The 17254-nt window shown below is 55.0% G+C and overlaps 6 protein-coding genes across 6 annotated transcripts; 4 read left to right on the top strand and 2 right to left on the bottom strand.

The window, feature by feature from the left end:
• Nucleotides 1–105: 105 nt before the first annotated feature.
• On the bottom strand, nucleotides 106–2187 carry LY79DRAFT_586739 (magnesium transporter NIPA-domain-containing protein; the record flags this gene model as incomplete). The annotated part of the gene is made up of 3 exons (XM_060560686.1): nucleotides 106–649; nucleotides 745–1315; nucleotides 1368–2187. The coding sequence occupies 3 exons, from the start codon at nucleotides 2185–2187 to the stop codon at nucleotides 106–108; spliced, it is 1935 nt and encodes a 644-aa protein (XP_060419435.1).
• Nucleotides 2188–3463: 1276 nt separating this feature from the next.
• Nucleotides 3464–5535, top strand: LY79DRAFT_538120 (uncharacterized protein). Its single transcript, XM_060556712.1, has 2 exons — nucleotides 3464–5226; nucleotides 5514–5535. Exon 1 carries the CDS (start codon nucleotides 3857–3859, stop codon nucleotides 5048–5050), a length of 1194 nt encoding a protein of 397 aa, XP_060419434.1. The 5' UTR covers nucleotides 3464–3856; the 3' UTR covers nucleotides 5051–5226; nucleotides 5514–5535.
• Nucleotides 5536–8299: 2764 nt separating this feature from the next.
• LY79DRAFT_255682 (uncharacterized protein) lies at nucleotides 8300–9685 on the top strand. The gene is made up of 3 exons (XM_060551885.1): nucleotides 8300–8964; nucleotides 9047–9268; nucleotides 9334–9685. The coding sequence occupies exons 1-3, from the start codon at nucleotides 8678–8680 to the stop codon at nucleotides 9611–9613; spliced, it is 789 nt and encodes a 262-aa protein (XP_060419433.1). The 5' UTR covers nucleotides 8300–8677; the 3' UTR covers nucleotides 9614–9685.
• Nucleotides 9686–10663: 978 nt separating this feature from the next.
• On the bottom strand, nucleotides 10664–12050 carry LY79DRAFT_575901 (uncharacterized protein; the record flags this gene model as incomplete). The annotated part of the gene is made up of 4 exons (XM_060559752.1): nucleotides 10664–10930; nucleotides 11289–11361; nucleotides 11723–11732; nucleotides 11870–12050. 4 exons carry the CDS (start codon nucleotides 12048–12050, stop codon nucleotides 10664–10666), a joined length of 531 nt encoding a protein of 176 aa, XP_060419432.1.
• Nucleotides 12051–12462: 412 nt separating this feature from the next.
• On the top strand, nucleotides 12463–13466 carry LY79DRAFT_255593 (uncharacterized protein). Its single transcript, XM_060551884.1, has 3 exons — nucleotides 12463–12476; nucleotides 12534–12726; nucleotides 12773–13466. The coding sequence occupies exons 2-3, from the start codon at nucleotides 12637–12639 to the stop codon at nucleotides 13304–13306; spliced, it is 624 nt and encodes a 207-aa protein (XP_060419431.1). The 5' UTR covers nucleotides 12463–12476; nucleotides 12534–12636; the 3' UTR covers nucleotides 13307–13466.
• Nucleotides 13467–16072: 2606 nt separating this feature from the next.
• Nucleotides 16073–16565, top strand: LY79DRAFT_538097 (uncharacterized protein). The gene has a single exon (XM_060556711.1). The coding sequence runs from the start codon at nucleotides 16161–16163 to the stop codon at nucleotides 16416–16418; it is 258 nt and encodes an 85-aa protein (XP_060419430.1). The 5' UTR covers nucleotides 16073–16160; the 3' UTR covers nucleotides 16419–16565.
• Nucleotides 16566–17254: the final 689 nt, after the last annotated feature.

The following is a 17254-nucleotide window of genomic DNA, read 5'->3' as shown; positions in this document are numbered from 1 at the left end:
CAATATGCAACGCTGGGGAAAGATAACGATGCCCCCCCGAAGCCCCTCAACCAGAAGGTCCCTCGGTTGTGCAATAAATAAATAAACATGTATCCACCTCTTCTTTTATAAGTTCTCCCCGGGGTCGGTGTTGGCATCCCTCCTGTTCCTCTTCGACCTAAATAACCCTCCTAGCGTGTCGCTCAGGCTTCGGGGTCTTCCCGTCTGGGGCCCTCTGGAAGCACCTTCGCCCGCTGTCCGACTACGCTCGGCAACGCCTCCGTCTCCGTAGTCAATCCCTCCACCCATTAGGTCCTGTCTCTCGGCATCGCCGTCCGGGCCCTCGCTGTTCTCGGACATGAAGAGACTGGCCCTGATGCTCGAGCGCAACCTCCGCACCGAAGGCCTGCGCAGCAGCGGACTTTCTGCGCTCCTAAGAAGTGTGTCCTTGACCACGGCGCTCACAGTGGACGAGAGTGGGGATGGAGAGAAGATAGGGCCTGGATATTGGTGGCTGTGAGGTCTGTTCGGCAACGATGTGCGCGGTGTGACCGGTCTTGTATCTGTGGGATACTTGGGCTGCAGTTGGCCGTCATAGTATGGCGTTGCTGGCTCCGACGGCGGGGAGCCGAAGCCAGGGAACGTATGAATAGAGTCGTCAGATATCGTCCTTGTTCCAGGCGGGGGGTAATATCATCTGCGGAGTTGCTCCAAGGGTTGGCCAGCAGTGGTTCCGCCTCTGAGCTAGGAATATTGCCAGTCGACGCAGCTGCGGGAACGCGAAGTGTGGGGATTCCCGAGTCGTGTTGCATACTGAACTGTTTCGACCCATTGTTTAGGTGCCCTCCGTTGGAAGCCCGAGAGGAGCGGCGTGATCTCGAGGATGGGACTGAGATGGATGAAGGCGCCAGTGGCTGCGTGGGGCTATAACCGTCTTGCTCGGCCAAGCCGATCGTCTCCTCGACGCCATCAGTGTCGGACATGCCATCCTCGACATCTTCCTCGACACGACCGTTGGTAATGAGAAAGACACCAAAAAAAGTGAGCAGGCAACCCCCAATAAACTTGCCTGCCTGTTCGGCGGATGTCCTCTCGAAGTCACGATACAGAACGGCACTACCAACGATGACGCAGAGCGTGAACAGAACAAACTGAATGGGAATGACCTGCGTCGAGCTGAACCTCTGCAGCGCCTTGTTGACGTAGCGCACCTGCATGACCGCGGTAAAGAGAAGTATGAAGAGTAGCGCCCAAGCAACCGGGGTTTTGAATGCGCCCAGGAGGGTGGTCGACAGGATTGAGGACACACCCTTGGTGGACAGAGCTGTGAAGCCACCTAGAAAAAACGTCAGCCGGCAGTTCTCATCGTCGTCGAGTACGGTACATACCAAAGAGTCCGACAAGACCAAGGTCAATCAAAATGGTCCGATGGCCGTATCTTGGGCTCGCCCACATGAGGACAACAATCAAGGATATCGTCACTGCAAGGTATATCTCGAAGGCCAACGTCGTGATCGCGTCCCACACAGCGCCGGGGTCGAGTTTCGTCTCCTCCTGCTTGGCGCTCAGAACGACGACAACAACTCCGGCCACAGCGATGATGACACCCCAGAAGTCGCGTTGCCTGAACTTCTCCTTGAATAAGATCGGCGCGATGACACAGTTGGATATCAGCGCGACGACTCCCAAAGGGGAGACGATGGAGGCGGGCGCGAAACCATAGGCCAAAAAGTTGCCCAGCTCGCCAAGGGTAATGAGGATTTGGCCAGCCCACCAGTAGGGCGACTTGAGGTACGTGGAGGGGGTTTTGTCGTCGTCGCCAGAGTAGTCGGAACCAGCTGACTCCTCGGAGCGGAAGGATCTCGTCAAAGGCGCGGAGTCGTCGCCATCGTCACCCGCGTGGTGGTTGACACCGTCGCGGCGCGCATCCGTGTCTCCTGCTTCTCCACCGCCAACAGTACCGTACGGCCCTGTCTGGACTCCGCCCGGCGCATGTTTCAGGGCCTCTCTCGCTCGCCGCCGGACGCGGATGCGCTCTCGGTGGAGTCGAAGGTGGGCGTAACGCTGGACATTGAGGGCGAGGGCGATGAGGACATTGCCAACGATTGCGGTGATGATGCCTATGAGCGAGGACCAGTTCTGCAGGTCTTTATCGTCGTCCGGGCGTGCCGCAGGCTCAGCAGCGACGAGCACGGGGGCTATTGTCATGACCGGCGGGCGCTAGTGTTGTGACGCCGGAAAAGAGAAGGGCGGGGAGTGTAGATATCGAGCCGCGGGTCGTGTATGTCACGAGTTTATTTTTGATAAATTTCTTTCTTTTTCGTTTCTTTTTTTCGGGAGCAGCACAAGCAAACGGTGCTAGTTGGGCGAGGTTGGCGATGACGACGACGCGAATTCGGTCGCCGGGCACCCAGGCGCAGTGGATGGGTGGACTCGAGTGGGATGCGGTATCATCTGGACGGCGCGAGGATGCGGCAACGAAAAGGCACCGGGATACTGGCAGAAAGGATTGGCGGACCTACGATACAGAATGCAAATCGTCGTAGCCAGCCATGAGTATCTGCGGTTGAGAAATGGGAATTGGTAGTTCGGGGGAAGGCTTAGTGTTGAGTGGTACAAAGATGTAGGGTAGGTACCTAGATAGATAAGTAGGTAGGTAGTAGTGATTGGAGCATTCAAGATTTTAGTGCAGTTGCTAGGTCTAGTGGTTGGCGGCGTTGACCAAGTGCTGCGATGGAACTAGGTAGGCTGACGCTACTCCATGCTCTCTTCCTGTTCCTTGTGGTGGTGGTGGTGGTGGTGGTGGTTCTCCTCTCTTCTACGACTCGCATCGGTCGGATGCTGACGCGCGAGTCTGGGCATGAGGCACGTTCCCACATTCGAGGTAAAAATCCCCCAGTCAAAGAGGAAAGGGGGCCCGCCCCTCAAAGAAAGTCCCTGAGCGGACGTAAAGGTGGGTCTCCGATGATGCTCCCAAAGTGTGGCTCAGCACCAGTGTGGGGTTTTCCAAACTTGAACTCTGCTGCAAAATGCTGTCATTTCCGTGGCGCGCTGTGTCCCGAGCACTGGGTTGGCATGTGCCTGCCTCATGTTTGCGAGGAACGCTATCTGTCTCTGAAGGCTTAGTCTTTCTCAGTTCACCTGCCAGCCACACTGGTTTAGCGTCCGTGTTTGGCCCCAATGGAGGTAATTAGTACTCCATAAACCAATTCGCAGACCTAGCCCAGGGTCGGTCGCTACGGGCGGATCTTCCAGGAACGCATCACCATCCAGTGAGTGGATTGTGGATTGTGTGAGTGAGCGACCCGACCGGGACGGCCAACTGTGTGAGGCTGACGCCCGAGACCCCGATTGAACGATTGGAACGTGGACCAACACGTGCTGAAAGCGGGGTGCGGACTGTGGCTTGAACGCCACACTGGATGTACCTGTACGATACGTAGGTCGATAATATTCTGGGATATTCTGGTCTCCAGAACCCGCCGCCGCCGCCGTCACCGAAACTCCCTCCACCCCCAATCCCAGCTCATTGGGGAATTGTCGGAGGTTCTAGAGGCTCCGATTTCTCTCTCCTTCTCACACAACTACCCACCTCACTCCATCTCCCCGATCGCCACTACCGGTGAGCTGGTCTGATCCGATCAACGTCGTCATTCTCGTGAGATTCCATCTTCGCCCGTCTCGTCGTTCAGGCATTTATCCCACTGTTCATGTAGGCCTCGAGCCTCCGTTGACGCATCCGGAGACAATCCGCGAATTGCCTGCAACAACATCCAAACTCGCGTACCTCATCAACTGAGGTACTCGCAAATCACAAACAGCTCACATCTTGAAACCAACCACTTGGCTTGCCACCTTACCAGATATTTCGTCCATCATGCCCGACAACGATTCCTCGGACAACTTCTTTGTCCGGTTCAAGCAAAAGGTTGACGATCATGTCGCCTCGGCTTTCCAGAGAGTCCTGGGCATTCCCACCGCAGTGTGCCGCCTCAACAGCAGCTGGCCCGAGCCTCCCCGACCGTCCCAGATCGACAAGAATGGGCGCAGAATCACAACAGCATCAGATGGCAGCGGCGCCACAGATGCCGTCCAACCCCATGAGTCGCTCTCACAGTACCCCCACCGGAGCGTGTTCGACCTCTTCTCGTCAATGTCGCCAATGCAGGCGCTTTTCGAGGCCGACAAGCTCACAGAGTCCCTGTACCAGGTCTTGTGGATTTCGTTTCTCATCGACTCGCCATACTCGCCGTTGCGGCTCCATGACCTGCCGCAGCCCACCCCTAAGGACCTCCCCGAGGGCGCTGACCCGACTCTGTTTGGTTTCGAGGACGCGTTCGAGGACCTGCTCATGGTCAGCAGCGGCCAAGGCTTGCCGGACATCAACGAACGGGTCCGCTTCCGGAAGGAGTGCCGCGACTCCTTCCCCCGAGGGTTGCCACCGATCCTCTGGCTTCACCAACTCACTCGTCAGGGCCTGTGGGATGGCTGGCTCACGAGACCCGAGGTGCTGGACGGGGCCGTGAGTGAGCGGTGGCGGCGGTGGTTGCAAGAGCAGGATGACCCCTTCCATGAAGGGAGATCGCTGCCCGCCCCGAACCAGCCATCGCCCAAGGAGCCCGAGATGGCGCCAGTGTTTGAGAAAGCGGCACGGGAGTTGCGAGCTCGTCCAGAGCAAGACGACCATGGCGAGACGGAGGAGGATTCTTACTTCTCAGTCATGGGCAAGGCCCGTCTTAACACATCTCGCGAGACGTCAACATCCACACCCACATCCGAGTCACCCAAGTTAAACTCAACCACGCGAGACCTCTCACCACGAGGCCTCCCCGCTGGCTGGAGAATGGTGGAAAAGGTTCAGGAACAAGAGGACGCGAAGGGCAACGTTCACGTCACCAAGACGGTCACGACGTTCAACGATAGGGGCGAGGAGGTCGGCAGGCAAACTGAGAGGCGTTCCGAGTACACTTGGTCGGCGACTTTGTCGACGGGCAATGGCAAGAACAGGGATCAGCAGCAGCGAGATGCTAACGGGGATGGAAATGACAAGAGCAGTTGGTTTTGGAAATGAAATAGCGACTTCCTGACTTTCTCCCTCCTTCTCTTTCTTGGTTTTTTCCCCCCTGGCGTTATTGGCATGCGATGGAATCAAGGGTCGACAGTACGAAACAAAACGCCAGCATCAGTGTACAGAGTAAGATTACCGGGCAAATTGAGAATACCAAAACAGTCAAAGCCGGGAATAGGGTACGTCCGTTTCCTGACATTTGCTCGTCTTCTCGCTTTCGGGTCTCCCCGGCACAACCCCGCGTCCGTGTAGAACCTTCTACAGCACGACGTATCTGATCTGCAGAGAAGATTTTGTTTTCCTCGCCCTGGGAAACATGATCCTTATCTTCGGTCTAGGTCTTGGCTGCCGGGGCTTTTGGGGATATTGTTGAGTCGCGTATCCGCTAGCAAGCAATACTTTCCTCAGAACCCTCCCAACCCACGTTCGAAGGCCAGCAGGCCTGTGTTTACTAATCTGGCATCAGAACTCGAACTAACAGCCGAGTCTTGCAACCGAACCATGTCCTAGTTAGTTGCCTTAGTTCGTGCCGTTCTCGAAGGCCGCCACGCCTCCCCGGACCGATCCCGCTTGGAAGAACCAGCACCAAACTTTCCGGTCGGACGAAACCCGTCACCCGCGGCTTCGATGCTGAACGTGGTCACCGTTCTTGGTCTGACAAAGATCGAGACACCCGACTCTGTACACACGGAGTGGTGGGATCGAGGCCGAGGACGAACGGATCGACGTCGATCGACATCTCTTAGCGTCCCGTTCCCCTTCCTGCTTTCCAAAACGGCCCTACGCGGAGCAAACGATGCCTGTGCCAGACTCAGCAATGGGCCATGACACCAGCAAGCTGGTAGCGCGTTCATATCCTTGACTAACTAAGCATATCTTGTAGGAGAATGCTTTCCAAACGCCCCCCCTCCCCCCCGGTACGTGAAGCCACGGCTTACCCGACGAAGCCCAGCAAATCTCGATGCAGTATTACGCCGGGTGCACGGAGAGACAAAGACGGATCCTTTCCCTTGTTTGGCATCTATGCGCCGCGAGCGACACGACACGACGCGTGATAAGGGTCTTCCGATTCCTGGCGTCCGAGATCACCGGCCCTGCTGGGCGGGGTGGCCGATACCCAGGTGAGCCCCAACGGCCCATTAGGGATTTGTTCCACGACCCCCGGTCTTCGTTGACTGAGACACCAGCTCGTTCATCTGCAGGCTAACGAGGCGGACGACCGTTAGGTGCAAGGCCTCCAAGCTAGGTGGCTAGTGAAACCTTAAGACCTGACCGGATACCATTCCGTTCGGAAGTGGCGCTCCTTCGCTTCGCTTCCCATCCAGGAGAAAGCTCCCTTTTCCTAGCCCACGAGGCCGGCGACGCACAACTCGTGCCGCTCTAATGGCGTGACGGGAACGCGAAATGGAACGAATGAGGTATGGAGCTTCGACGAGAGTCGGTCAGCAGCCTAGCAGCCTCTCACAAAGCGGCAAAGGCGCGTCCGGCGGTTGGATACACCATCAGGACACCCTCACGCCCCAACGTTTCCGCGGGACAAGAAAGACATGATTTACGGTGACGGATTCCTTTCCAACGGTGGCTGGCCGCTAGAAGCGCTATCCGAGTTCTGCCGCACCAAGCCAATAAATATCCTCCGAATTTGGGGCCCGACCATCAGTCCAATTTGGCCAGATGTCGATCTTTTACATGGGGTCTTCGTTGGAGGGTCGCTCTTCCGTTCACATCGTGCTCTCCGACGGGCTGATGGGCTCGCCCTCAATTTCAGTAAGCGAATGCCGGCAGTTGCGGAAACATTAGCACGGAGATTGGACCAGTTCCCGGCGTGTTTCCTTCGCCCACCTTCTGCTACGTAGAGACGTCGCCATTCCGTCTGTGCGACCGTGTTCGTATATACATACGGGTTGACACATCTGTATGTCTCTGAACATGTAGTTCGCCAGCACCAATGGGCCGAATGCGCACGGCCAGCCAGGGGTCGGGCCGTCCGACCTGTCAAGAAGAAAATCGGTATGTCGTGGGCGTGGCGTGTGCGGAGGAGCGGATCCAGATAGCTTGGTGGCCTGAAATGTTGGAGGATGTCAGATGCCATGAGTGGTCGCTTCTGCAGCTCGTCGGAGTTCGGACAGCGATCGCCGTGCGCACAGCTAGCGGCCCAACGTCGAACTTGTTACGGGGGGGTGACTAACGCTCCAGGGAAAGTCACGAAGAAGGCCGTTTGACGGCGCCCGTAGTGGTCCCGGCCGGGACCGGCCAGCCTCCTTTCCTAGTGTGCTGGATTCCCAATCGTGAAGACGACAACGTAATCGTGGGAGTCAGGATGGCCGGAGAGACGGCGACTGCCAGAGCCGGTTCCCACTAGTGTTTTGGCTCTGGTGCCACCTGTGCTTCTGGCCTAGCATTGTCGGTTGACTGACACGGTGCCAAAGCAAAACACGATTATTATTATTATTATTATTGTTATCATCATCATCATCATTATCTATCTACCTACTGGTTTTGTTGTTGCTGTGTCCTTGGCGGGGATGGACGAACCCGAGTTTGAGCGCAACAGGTAAGACGTCGTTTTCTGCTGTGCTCCAACTTGTTTGCGCGGATCACTCACATCCGAGCGTCGAGGGAGGCGGGGTGGCGCATCTGGGTTGTGCCTGGTTCATCCAAGGAAAACCGCTGGGACGGCGACGTATCCAGAGCCATGAACCGTCGTCCCCCAAGATCGACCATCAAGGGTCCGAAGTATACCCGTCTCGTATCGAACGGCAACAGGCTCGTCTCTGTTTCTCTGTCTGTCTCCTCTTTTATAATGAACCAGAGCGGGGCGATGGTTCGGTGCATTGTTGTATCGTTCACACGCTGCGCCCACGACGTACCCATCAGCTGCACCCAACGACTCGGTGGGTTAGTGGTAACTGGGCATGTGGGTGAGTGATGAAACCCCAGCGCGAGGCAGAAAGAGTGTCTAAGAGGCGGGCGACGGAATACACAAAGGTAATAGGAAGGGCGTTATAATAGTGAAGAGGGCGTTATAGCAGCTGCTGTATCTCCAAGGAGCACCGATAGAACTCTAGCGCAAGCAACGCGTAGGCCGACAGGGGGACATCGTTTGACGATGGAACCACGATACCACGTCGACTGTCCGCCTGTTTCCAGAGAGGGAACGTCGAAGGCCCACAGCACTCAACGAGGCAGAGCAGATGAAACAACGGTCCCTATCTAGTTTAGTGACCGACCTGGCTCCCACTTCAATGGCAGTGTAAACCGGGTCTGTCGAGTCGACTCCTCCAAAGAGGGACGACGAGGTGGAGGTGGTCAGGCAGGGACAAGCGGGACTGTAGGCGGTACGGTTCGTGAAGGAGCCGGCGCCGATAGCGCTCAGGCCAACGGGATCCTCCTTGCTCGGGATGCAACGACAATATTGCAATTGAAACCTTCGATCGGTGTCCCGCCCGCACCAAGATGCAGCAATAATGGCCATGGATGTACTCTACGCGACGGTGAGAAATAGGTTTGTCACGGTTGTGTAATGTCTCAGCGATGGCGTGAGATCAAAACTGTGCTGGGGGAACTGGGGGTTGACGGGACGGGAAAAACAAGGATAATCGAGATTCCGAGTTTTCTACCCCCCCAAAAATGATGTCCCCCAGTATCCTCTCACTTCCCCCAGGTCGAAGAGTGAGAACAAGTGTGGCACTGGGCCCATATGTTGGCGGCATGTTTTGTTCCCTGGAGTTGGAGATCCAACAGACCGTTCCTGGAACTGAGCGTTGTGTTGCCGAAGATCATCTCTCTACACGAAAGGAGGTGACCATCAGCAGCCTGCCCGCCCACGGGGAACAACAGGTCGCGAGAACGGGTCATCTGTCCATCTTCAGGGCTTCCATGCGAATTTTGCGGGACCTTGCAGGGTCTTTGTTTTGGTGAGGATACCATGTGTTCAGTGTATTGGTTGCACGCAGCTAGCAGTTGAACCGTCACACCGACTGACGAGTCTGTCGTTAGCCTATGCAAGTTCCCCGAAATACCTTGCGGTGGCACGGTGCAGGGTCTTGCACAGAAAGTTCGACGCTTCCTCCAACGGAGGCGGGGACGCACCCACAACAACGCCGCCCCCCCAGCCGAAATTCTGTCAAGGCCAACACCACACACACACCATGGACATTCGATTACCAGCTCCCGGGGAGAGAAAGACAGACAGGCCCCGATGAACCATGGTTATGCCGCGTGCGTAGCATCCTCAGCGATCCTTCTGTCCACTCGTGCTGGAGTTGAGTTAATCGAGGATGCAGCAGATTGGTGCCTCGGCCCTCGGGTCGGACGAGAACCAGTATCACTTTCCTACTGCGCCCTTATTTTCCCCTCTCTTTTCCGTCTCTGGGTTACAGACGCGTCGTGAGAAGTGATGGCCGGCCCCGACAACGATCGGTCTCTTGGAAGGTTGCAATGCTTTGCGAAGATAATGTTGCAGGCATTTGTTCCCCAGAATTTTATCCTTCTCCACACGGAGAAATGTCAAATAGTAGGGTTTATTGCAAATTTTTGCTCGACCTGCTGGCATATCGCGCATGATATTGGACTTGCTCGTTTCGGGTGAAGGGGTTTCTGAATGCCTGAACCCCACGATCTCTCAAGAGAGCCCCATTCAAAGGGCTCATATTCTCCTGATGGGTCTGCCTGTTCAGAGCGTTCCTTGTCCAGGTGCTTCCGGTTCGTCATGGGTTGGCACGATGCATTCTGCCAGGAGGGGTCGCTGGAACCGTATCCGCCATTGCATTGAGTATCGGTCCAGCGGACGGGCCACTAACGACTGACGACATGCCATTCGACGATGTCTTGTAAGCGACAGTGTCGGATTCGGCTATTATTGACGCCTGCACGTCGTCGAAGAAGATGGGGGCCAACGAGGCAAAGCGCAAAAGAGGGCTGACGTTCTGGAAATGATGTCGTTGCATCCTGCCGAGCGCCATGCCGCAAGCCATCTTCCATGTTGGGGCGGACCAACAGAAACAGCTCCAAAGACGAAGAGGACCAGGTTGGCAAAGCGAGGTGCTCATGTCGGTTACAGACAGCCGGAATCCCATTGGTTTTAGCCTGTGAGGGGCATGTCATGCCGTGCTTCGCTTGAGGTCGAACCAGACAGACAGTCTAGGTATTTCGTATTTCCAAGCCGTCGGTCGCTTACGGGAGGGTGTCATCATCTTTCTCTCTTCTTTTCTTTTTCGGGTACCGCCTCGCAGTGATTCACACCGGCGGGGCGATCCCAAGGCCTGCTGGCTCAGGTATACCCCGCGTAGGGCTGCTGGCATAAGAAACGTAAATGAAGCAGATGGAGTGTGGACTCGACTCAGCAGCCGAACGACAGACAGAATGGGCAGGACAAGCAAGACGGATGGTGAGCCATCTCGGCTTTACAGTAGGGTAGGTGGTTTTGTCAAAGTCAGAAGGTATCTGGGGTTTGGTACGTGTAGGTAGGCCGGTACCTTGGGTCCTGGTTTTGGCAGGTGGCAGACAATGCAGCAAAAGGGCAAGCAAAGTACAGAGATACTTTATTTATTGCAGCCAGGCTAACTATTGCAAGGTATCTGCATAGCGATACTGGTAGTACCAACTACGTGAGTACTAAGTAGGTAGGTACGGTACTACCGGTAGCTGGTACTGGAGGGGCGGGAGAGAACGGCGTCTCCTGCAGAAATCCTTGACTTGACCGTTGTAACCGACCAGGACCTTCCCTAAGCCAAAGTAGGTAGGTAGGTACGTATCTAGTGCGTCGGTGTTCCGTTTCTTGGAACCGCCTGCCCACAGTGCATTGACTCCCATAGCACGCGCCCACCCTTCCTCGCCATCAACCCTCCAATCGGAGGTGTCGACAAGAACAGCAATGGTGGTCTACCGTGGTACAGATATATGGTTATATCGAAGCTGCCACTATTATAGCACAAGGCAAAGGGTGGCACAGACAGACACGGGGTTGGCGGGCTCGTTCCAGAGGCGGGGGAACTCTGTCGACACCAAAAGTCAAAACAAGAGCATTGCTACCGGCACATAGGTACAGTATAGGTCCGTGTGCGATGTCGTTGCGTTTATTCTGGGGTGTTTCCCTCTGCGTCGGACCATGGCCCCCAAGCCACTAAAAAGGGGCGCAAACACCTGGCCGCACCTTCCTGAGCCTCCCAAAGAAGAAGAAGAGAAGGAGGACGAGGAGGAGAAGAAAGGGGCCTAGAATTATCAGACCCAGTTGTTTCACGGATTGCTCTCCACCTTGATCCTCAGCATCAGTATCTGTGGCGGGTTGACCGATGCCCGTGCCGTCTTTGTCTCTACTCGCGAAGTAGGTAGGTACAGTAATCCACATATGTATGTGCATGGCTTGTTGAAAAAGTGTGATATCGCATACCCGTAGTTGGAGATGGAGGCGAATGGTTCTGGTCCCCTTTGCATTTCCTACTCCGTATCGGTGGGTGCTGTGGATTGACAGGACCCTGGTCCGTCCAACGCCCCCACTGTGAGCGAGTAGTGTAGTGCCTTCACAGACGTACTGTAGGTAGGCGTTTGCGCACAGGGACACACTGTAGCTGGACTAGCCGCAGGTGAGGAAGTGGACAATAGTGCGCCACGACGAACTCGGGGTGGGGGCTTTGGTCCTCAATGGCGGAAAGACCGTCGATACTGCCTGCTTACCTACTGTGTACTGGTAGGCATGTATACATAGGTACCTCGGCATCTACCTACCCAGGTAGGTGGATGGGTAGATAGAACGGCAAGCAGACACGGGTTACAGTTTCCACGGGCATGGAGGGTGCAGATGGCGGCAGTAGCAATGCTTACAGTACCAGGTAGCACTCATTCCCACCTTAACACCTTGGGTAGTAGATACGAATAGGTAGGCAGGCGGTTGTTGCTGGAACTCCTGTCCACCGGACAAGGCAACGCAAGGCAAGGTAAGGGTCCGGCCAGGCGGACAAGGTAGAGACAGGCAAAGATGTGCAGTGCAATAGGTAAGCTGCATCTGCACCTAATGCACGCAGGCCTGCCTTCCTTGCTCTCTGCCGAGCTTCTCTCTCCCTCTCTCCCTCCGTCCTGTGCCAAGCTTGGCCTTCTTACCCCCCCCCCCCCCCCCCCCGTCGATTCTCCGTCTTGTCCGTTCATCCTTCCAGGAACGCACCACCAGCCCGTCCAGACTCAAACCAGAAAGAGCCTTGCCCCGAGCCAGAATCAGATCCACGAATGCAGATCTGATTGAACGTGTTGTGCGTCAACAACAAGCTATAGCATTTCTCCGAGACAAATAACAAACAGTTCATCTTCCTTCTCCCGCAAGCCTTGCCTCATCCAGACTACGACCCCATCCCCTTTGCACCGAATCGCTCCAGGTCCTGCCTGTCACCAAACCAGACAGCCAAGCCCTTCAAAGACGAGGCTTGACACGCTTACCGTGAGTTGTCATCCGACAATCTGGAAAAGCTCATCTCTCATCTCACGCCTATGGTAGTTCTTCTAAAGTTCCGCCTTATCCGTCCGTCACCACACTCTGTCGGGCAAGTGCAATGCCAATCAATTGCTCAATCAGACCATTATAACCGCAATATCAATCCATGGCAAAGCGTGCTGAATCGGCCGGCGCCAATTCCAAATCCCAGTTCGCCGTATCTGTGATCCTTCTAACAACGCACATGCCTGTACCGGTACGTACAATGTGACTATAATTATAATTATATTTATAATAACTAGTTGTTATCAGTTATTGTTATTTATTTCTTATTTTTCGGCAGCATCTCCAGACTTCAAGGGTTGGTGGTATGCACGCGTACATACCCAGAACCCTGGGTTTTCTACCCGTCCACCCGTCCACTCCCGTTGCTTTCCAGACAATGCAGTCAGTGTGAACCGAGCGTCCGGATCAGACAACACAACACCATCGGCAACTGGGAGACCAGAGAAGCAACATCCAGTCGAAAAGACCTTCTTCCATCGATGTCAGCAAAGGCATCTTGTACGGATATCCACCATACATCTATCCCGCATCTTATCCACTGCCCTTGCAGACGGCCTCGGCTTCGCTTGGCATCCCGCTCTTGCTGTTGCTTTATCGCACCGCGCTGCGCCCCCCCGTCCATCCATCGTTCCTCTCGTTCCTTTGACGGGAGCGTCGAGAACGCGTCTCGTACCCGCCCAGGCGTGATCCGGTATGCCCGGTATGCCTTATATCGTACCCTTCACTACCCTAGTGTTCATCCTGCGTACCCTTCTCACTGCGCAACGTGAGGGGCGCACTGTCTGGAGTTGTCGTACTATGTATGGATGAATTACGCAGTCGCTACAATTGGAGTGCTCAGATCTTGCGTACCTTGCAGCCATCAGGCCCATCAACTGAGATTACCGGTATCTTGATCCAGAGACTACGTACACCACCCGCCACCCCCACCGCCGCTCTGCTCGTCTGTCCGGGCCCTCCTTGCGTCTCCATACCCGTCACAAGGTTCTGGCGAATAGGCTGTCGTCCCGCCTCTGTGGGACAGTGGTAACGGACAAGAGAAAACGACACCCTCGCCGTCTGTGCGTTAGGTCCATGCAGGCACGCAACTCAGGTCCGCCTTGAGCCAACGCCTAGCAAGCTTGCCCGCGACCTAGCTGGTAGCGAAAGAAAAGCAAAGCCGAAAAAAGAAACATGGATAAAAAAAAAACCAAGGGGAAAAAAAGACGCACTCTCGAGCCCTTTGCTGGCAGCCAATGCCCAATGAGATTCCAGACGAGCTTTGCCAACATACGGTGCCCGCAATAGGGTTAATACAAGCACCACGTTAAAAGCGGGCAACTTGGAGACAGACAAGAGGGTCGGTTCAAAGGCCGTGTGTCCCTGACAGCTCGACAGCGCGCGCGGGTTGCGGGCTCGGGAAGAGCCTGCTCTTACTGACATTTTCTGGAGTACTCGATCAGGATTTCGCGAAGCTACGGATACAGCGAATATGCTCAACGGGCCCGAACCTTTGTGCTGGGATGTTTCTAGCGACAGCGGCATCAGCACTAACTGCAGCGGTCCTTTGCCAATCTTTCTCACGTAAACACAACACGCTCCAAGTTAAGCCAGACCCCCGCTGTCGTCATTTTGCATTTTCCCCGTTCCCCGAGCTGCAGTCATCGACAAACGGGCTGACCTTACTATTCGGGAGTTGATGGGTCTCGCGCGGAGCACAAACCGCGTATGTAATACGGAGAGAGTGAGAGCGAGCCAGTCATATCTGGAAAGCAACACGACATGGCGGACATGCACCAGCTCTGGATCCCTCATGTGGAGCAAACGTGGCTGATTCTTTCAAAGCCCCAGTGGACCCGGCCGGCTCCAAGCCCTCCCCTGGAAAAGGTCGGCGTCGCCTTGCCTTGCCAAATTCAGGTTCCAAGGTACTGCGTATGTCCTGAGCGGTTTGTTCTGTCGGCGAGGCGTCTGGGCAGCCTAGCTCGAACATGGGTATCACGGGTAATTCCAGAACCGAACAACCGACAAAGTATCGACAGGGCAGAAGAGATGTGGGCAAGCCTAGCTGCCTAGGTCAGTTTGCCCTTCTGCACGTTACAATGCCCAGCCAATCGCGGATCTAGCGCTAGGGTATCGACCATCGGGGAACGAGGGAGTCTGGCACGCGGCGCGAGACAAGCCCGTCCGCACCCACAACTGCACCACCGTACCGCGTGCCATCAAAGGCCATTGTCTCAAATTCTCCGCCAAATAAATGGGCTGTCTCAGAGGAACCCCGCTATCACCACAAACCTAACGGTCAGGCCAAAGTTGGCATTGAAGAAAAGGACGCGAAGCACTATTTTGTACCGTGTTGTATGGCATGTGAGGTTTGAGGCCGGGGATGAGAGGGGGGGGGCTGGTCCCGTCACAACCTTGACCGCTTCGCTTGTTAGACGCCGAGCGGCACTCTTCATGTGCCGGAAATCGCAACCGATGGATTAACCGCATGGCTTGTGGATGATGGATGACGGAGGATGCTGGTCGTCCGGCACCTCGCTCACAATGTGGCCCCAAGACGGCCTCTTTGGCATATGGAGAAGGAACACCATACGGCCGGCAACTCGCAAAGCCCGCATGCGAATCGAGCAGTTCCTTGTCCATCGTGTGGGCGTGCGCACTGCACGGACGCGGACCTGCCATTTTCATTAGGTATTTGTGTATTTTTGGTACCGCGAAAAGCCTTCCGACGGGGACCATGACCTTCTGGATGTTGCTGATCATGAGCTGTCACAATTTGAATCTGGCGCCGCCGGCGCTGGTAGCCAGCACGGTTTGGAAACCCCCCAAACGCATCAGACAAACAAGTATCCGCGGACTAGCCACGTCAAAGAAGAAGAAAAAAAAAGAAAGAAAAAAAGGCCGCCAAAAGCGCGATCGCCCGCGGAGGCGGAAATCTCTTGCCAACTAAAAAATGGCAGACGCGCTTGGCTGGAAAAGACACTGCATACGTCACGCGTCTTCTTCGCATCAATATGCATGGGCCGGAACTGATTCCTGATACAGAAGTGAGGCAAAATGGGCGCCAAACCACTGGCTTGCTGGATCCGATGGAAGCTGCAATAGGTTTGGCAAATACTGCGGATAGTAGCACAAGCAGCTTCGTCGTCTCATGTCGGCGGTTGTGCTCGGCGTGTCATTGGGGGCCATCCCAGGCGGAACGCATAATACAGGTGCTGCGAGGACCCGTTGACCGTAACTACTAATTGTCTGACCATGTTTGGATTTCAATAGTTCAGACGACAAAGTGACAAATTATGGAAAAGGCCACTGACACCACATGTACGGAGTACAGTACATGATCGACGGAAGCTCTGGGCACCGGCAGCGAACGACTCAGGAACCTTAATTCTCAATGTTCTGGCGGGTCGTCGATAAGCTGTTTGGCCAGTGTTCGGATGAAACTGTCCAATATTGTTGCAAAATTTTAATTTATACGTATCTGTCTGTCACGACAGGGCATTTGACACTGTATGCCAATCAACCAACCAACCAACCAACCGACTTGGAGGGTTTGAAACTGCACTTTACACACAAAGTTTGTCTGTCTTTGGAGGCCATGAATCAATTAAGCCGGCTCTGACAGAAGACGGACAGACGAGGTCCATGCAGCTATTTCGTGCGAGTACTCCGTACACGACATGTGCAAACATGCTCTTGGCGTTTGCTGCGATCTTACGGAGTAGATACCTACCTATACGAGATGGAGAAATTGGTAGCACAGCATTCCAGCAGCAGCTACCGAATGCCCAGCCCTCTCAGCCGTTTCAGCACTTTCGAGACTACCCGTCCCGTCGAATAACGATGGCTTGGACAGGGGAACGAGGTCAGTTGGGACTCGAGTCAAGCTGCCCTTCTACCTAGTACTAGACTCTAGCTAGCATCAGGCACCAAGCAGGCAGACAGACATATCAAATGAGGGCGAGGGGCTAGGTATGTATGTATGTATGGAAGGGTTCTTTCTTTTGCCTTGGCGGCAAGCGTTGAACGACACGGCAAACCGGGGCCGTCAAAGCGACGACTACCCAAGGTACGGATACTGCGTACACATTTCGTCCTCGTATCCAGTGCATGACGGTCACTGCTGGCCGGCACCTGGGTTATTGGACACGTTCAAATTTCACAGGCTTCGAAATACGCAAATGGACGAGCGCTTCCAATCTCATTTCCCCTTTGTGATTTGGCGTCGTCCCTGCTCCGCTCTTCCGCTTTGGGGAAGCAGACAGGACCATCCACTGGCTGTGGCCTGATGAGACTTCTGGCATGTTATTGCACTCCACTTTGAGCATAGTAGCAGAAGCGGCCAGCCCTGCGACTACGGGATATTAAATTAGCAAACCATGGCGGCGGAGCCTTGCGGTCCAGGCTCTATGCGTTCGAACGTTCGTTGCAAGTCACAATGTCCAGAGTAAAAGATGGCAAAGCTGGGCTCACATCAGGCATTTTTATTTTTATTTCCATTTTCTATTTTCTCTCTGCCGATACCGAGGCTGTCAAAGCGCGTCAACCATCTGCGACGGGGAAACGCAAAGAGTGGCATACGACGGTCTTGTTATTACACACACTTCCCCCCTTCTTTCAGCTCACTTGGTCCTTGGCACGCGACAGGGAAACATTAGGCACGGAAGCGTTGTGGAAAAGTTGTTGACTGGTCGAACTGCAGGGTGCAAGCTGCAGCGTCCCAAGAGGAGGAAGGATGA

This window comes from Colletotrichum navitas, assembly GCF_030913465.1.
Source record: "Colletotrichum navitas strain CBS 125086 chromosome Unknown LY79scaffold_4, whole genome shotgun sequence".
Taxonomy (NCBI): domain Eukaryota; kingdom Fungi; phylum Ascomycota; class Sordariomycetes; order Glomerellales; family Glomerellaceae; genus Colletotrichum; species Colletotrichum navitas.
The sequence above is the reverse complement of the archived record's forward strand: the minus strand, read 5'-3'. Positions and strand labels throughout refer to the sequence as shown.

Excerpts from the sequence above, each read along its gene's own strand:
- LY79DRAFT_538120 (XM_060556712.1), top strand. The coding sequence starts at position 3,857 with ATGCCCGACAACGATTCCTCGGACAACTTCTTTGTCCGGTTCAAGCAA.
- LY79DRAFT_538097 (XM_060556711.1), top strand. The coding sequence starts at position 16,161 with ATGCAGCTATTTCGTGCGAGTACTCCGTACACGACATGTGCAAACATG.
- LY79DRAFT_255682 (XM_060551885.1), top strand. The coding sequence starts at position 8,678 with ATGATGTCCCCCAGTATCCTCTCACTTCCCCCAGGTCGAAGAGTGAGA. Across the intron at positions 8,965-9,046 it reads CTTGCAGGGTCTTTGTTTTG|CCTATGCAAGTTCCCCGAAA; the intron begins GTGAGGATACCA and ends GTCTGTCGTTAG. Across the intron at positions 9,269-9,333 it reads ATGAACCATGGTTATGCCGC|CAGATTGGTGCCTCGGCCCT; the intron begins GTGCGTAGCATC and ends TCGAGGATGCAG.
- LY79DRAFT_255593 (XM_060551884.1), top strand. The coding sequence starts at position 12,637 with ATGGCAAAGCGTGCTGAATCGGCCGGCGCCAATTCCAAATCCCAGTTC. Across the intron at positions 12,727-12,772 it reads CAACGCACATGCCTGTACCG|TTGTTATCAGTTATTGTTAT; the intron begins GTACGTACAATG and ends TATAATAACTAG.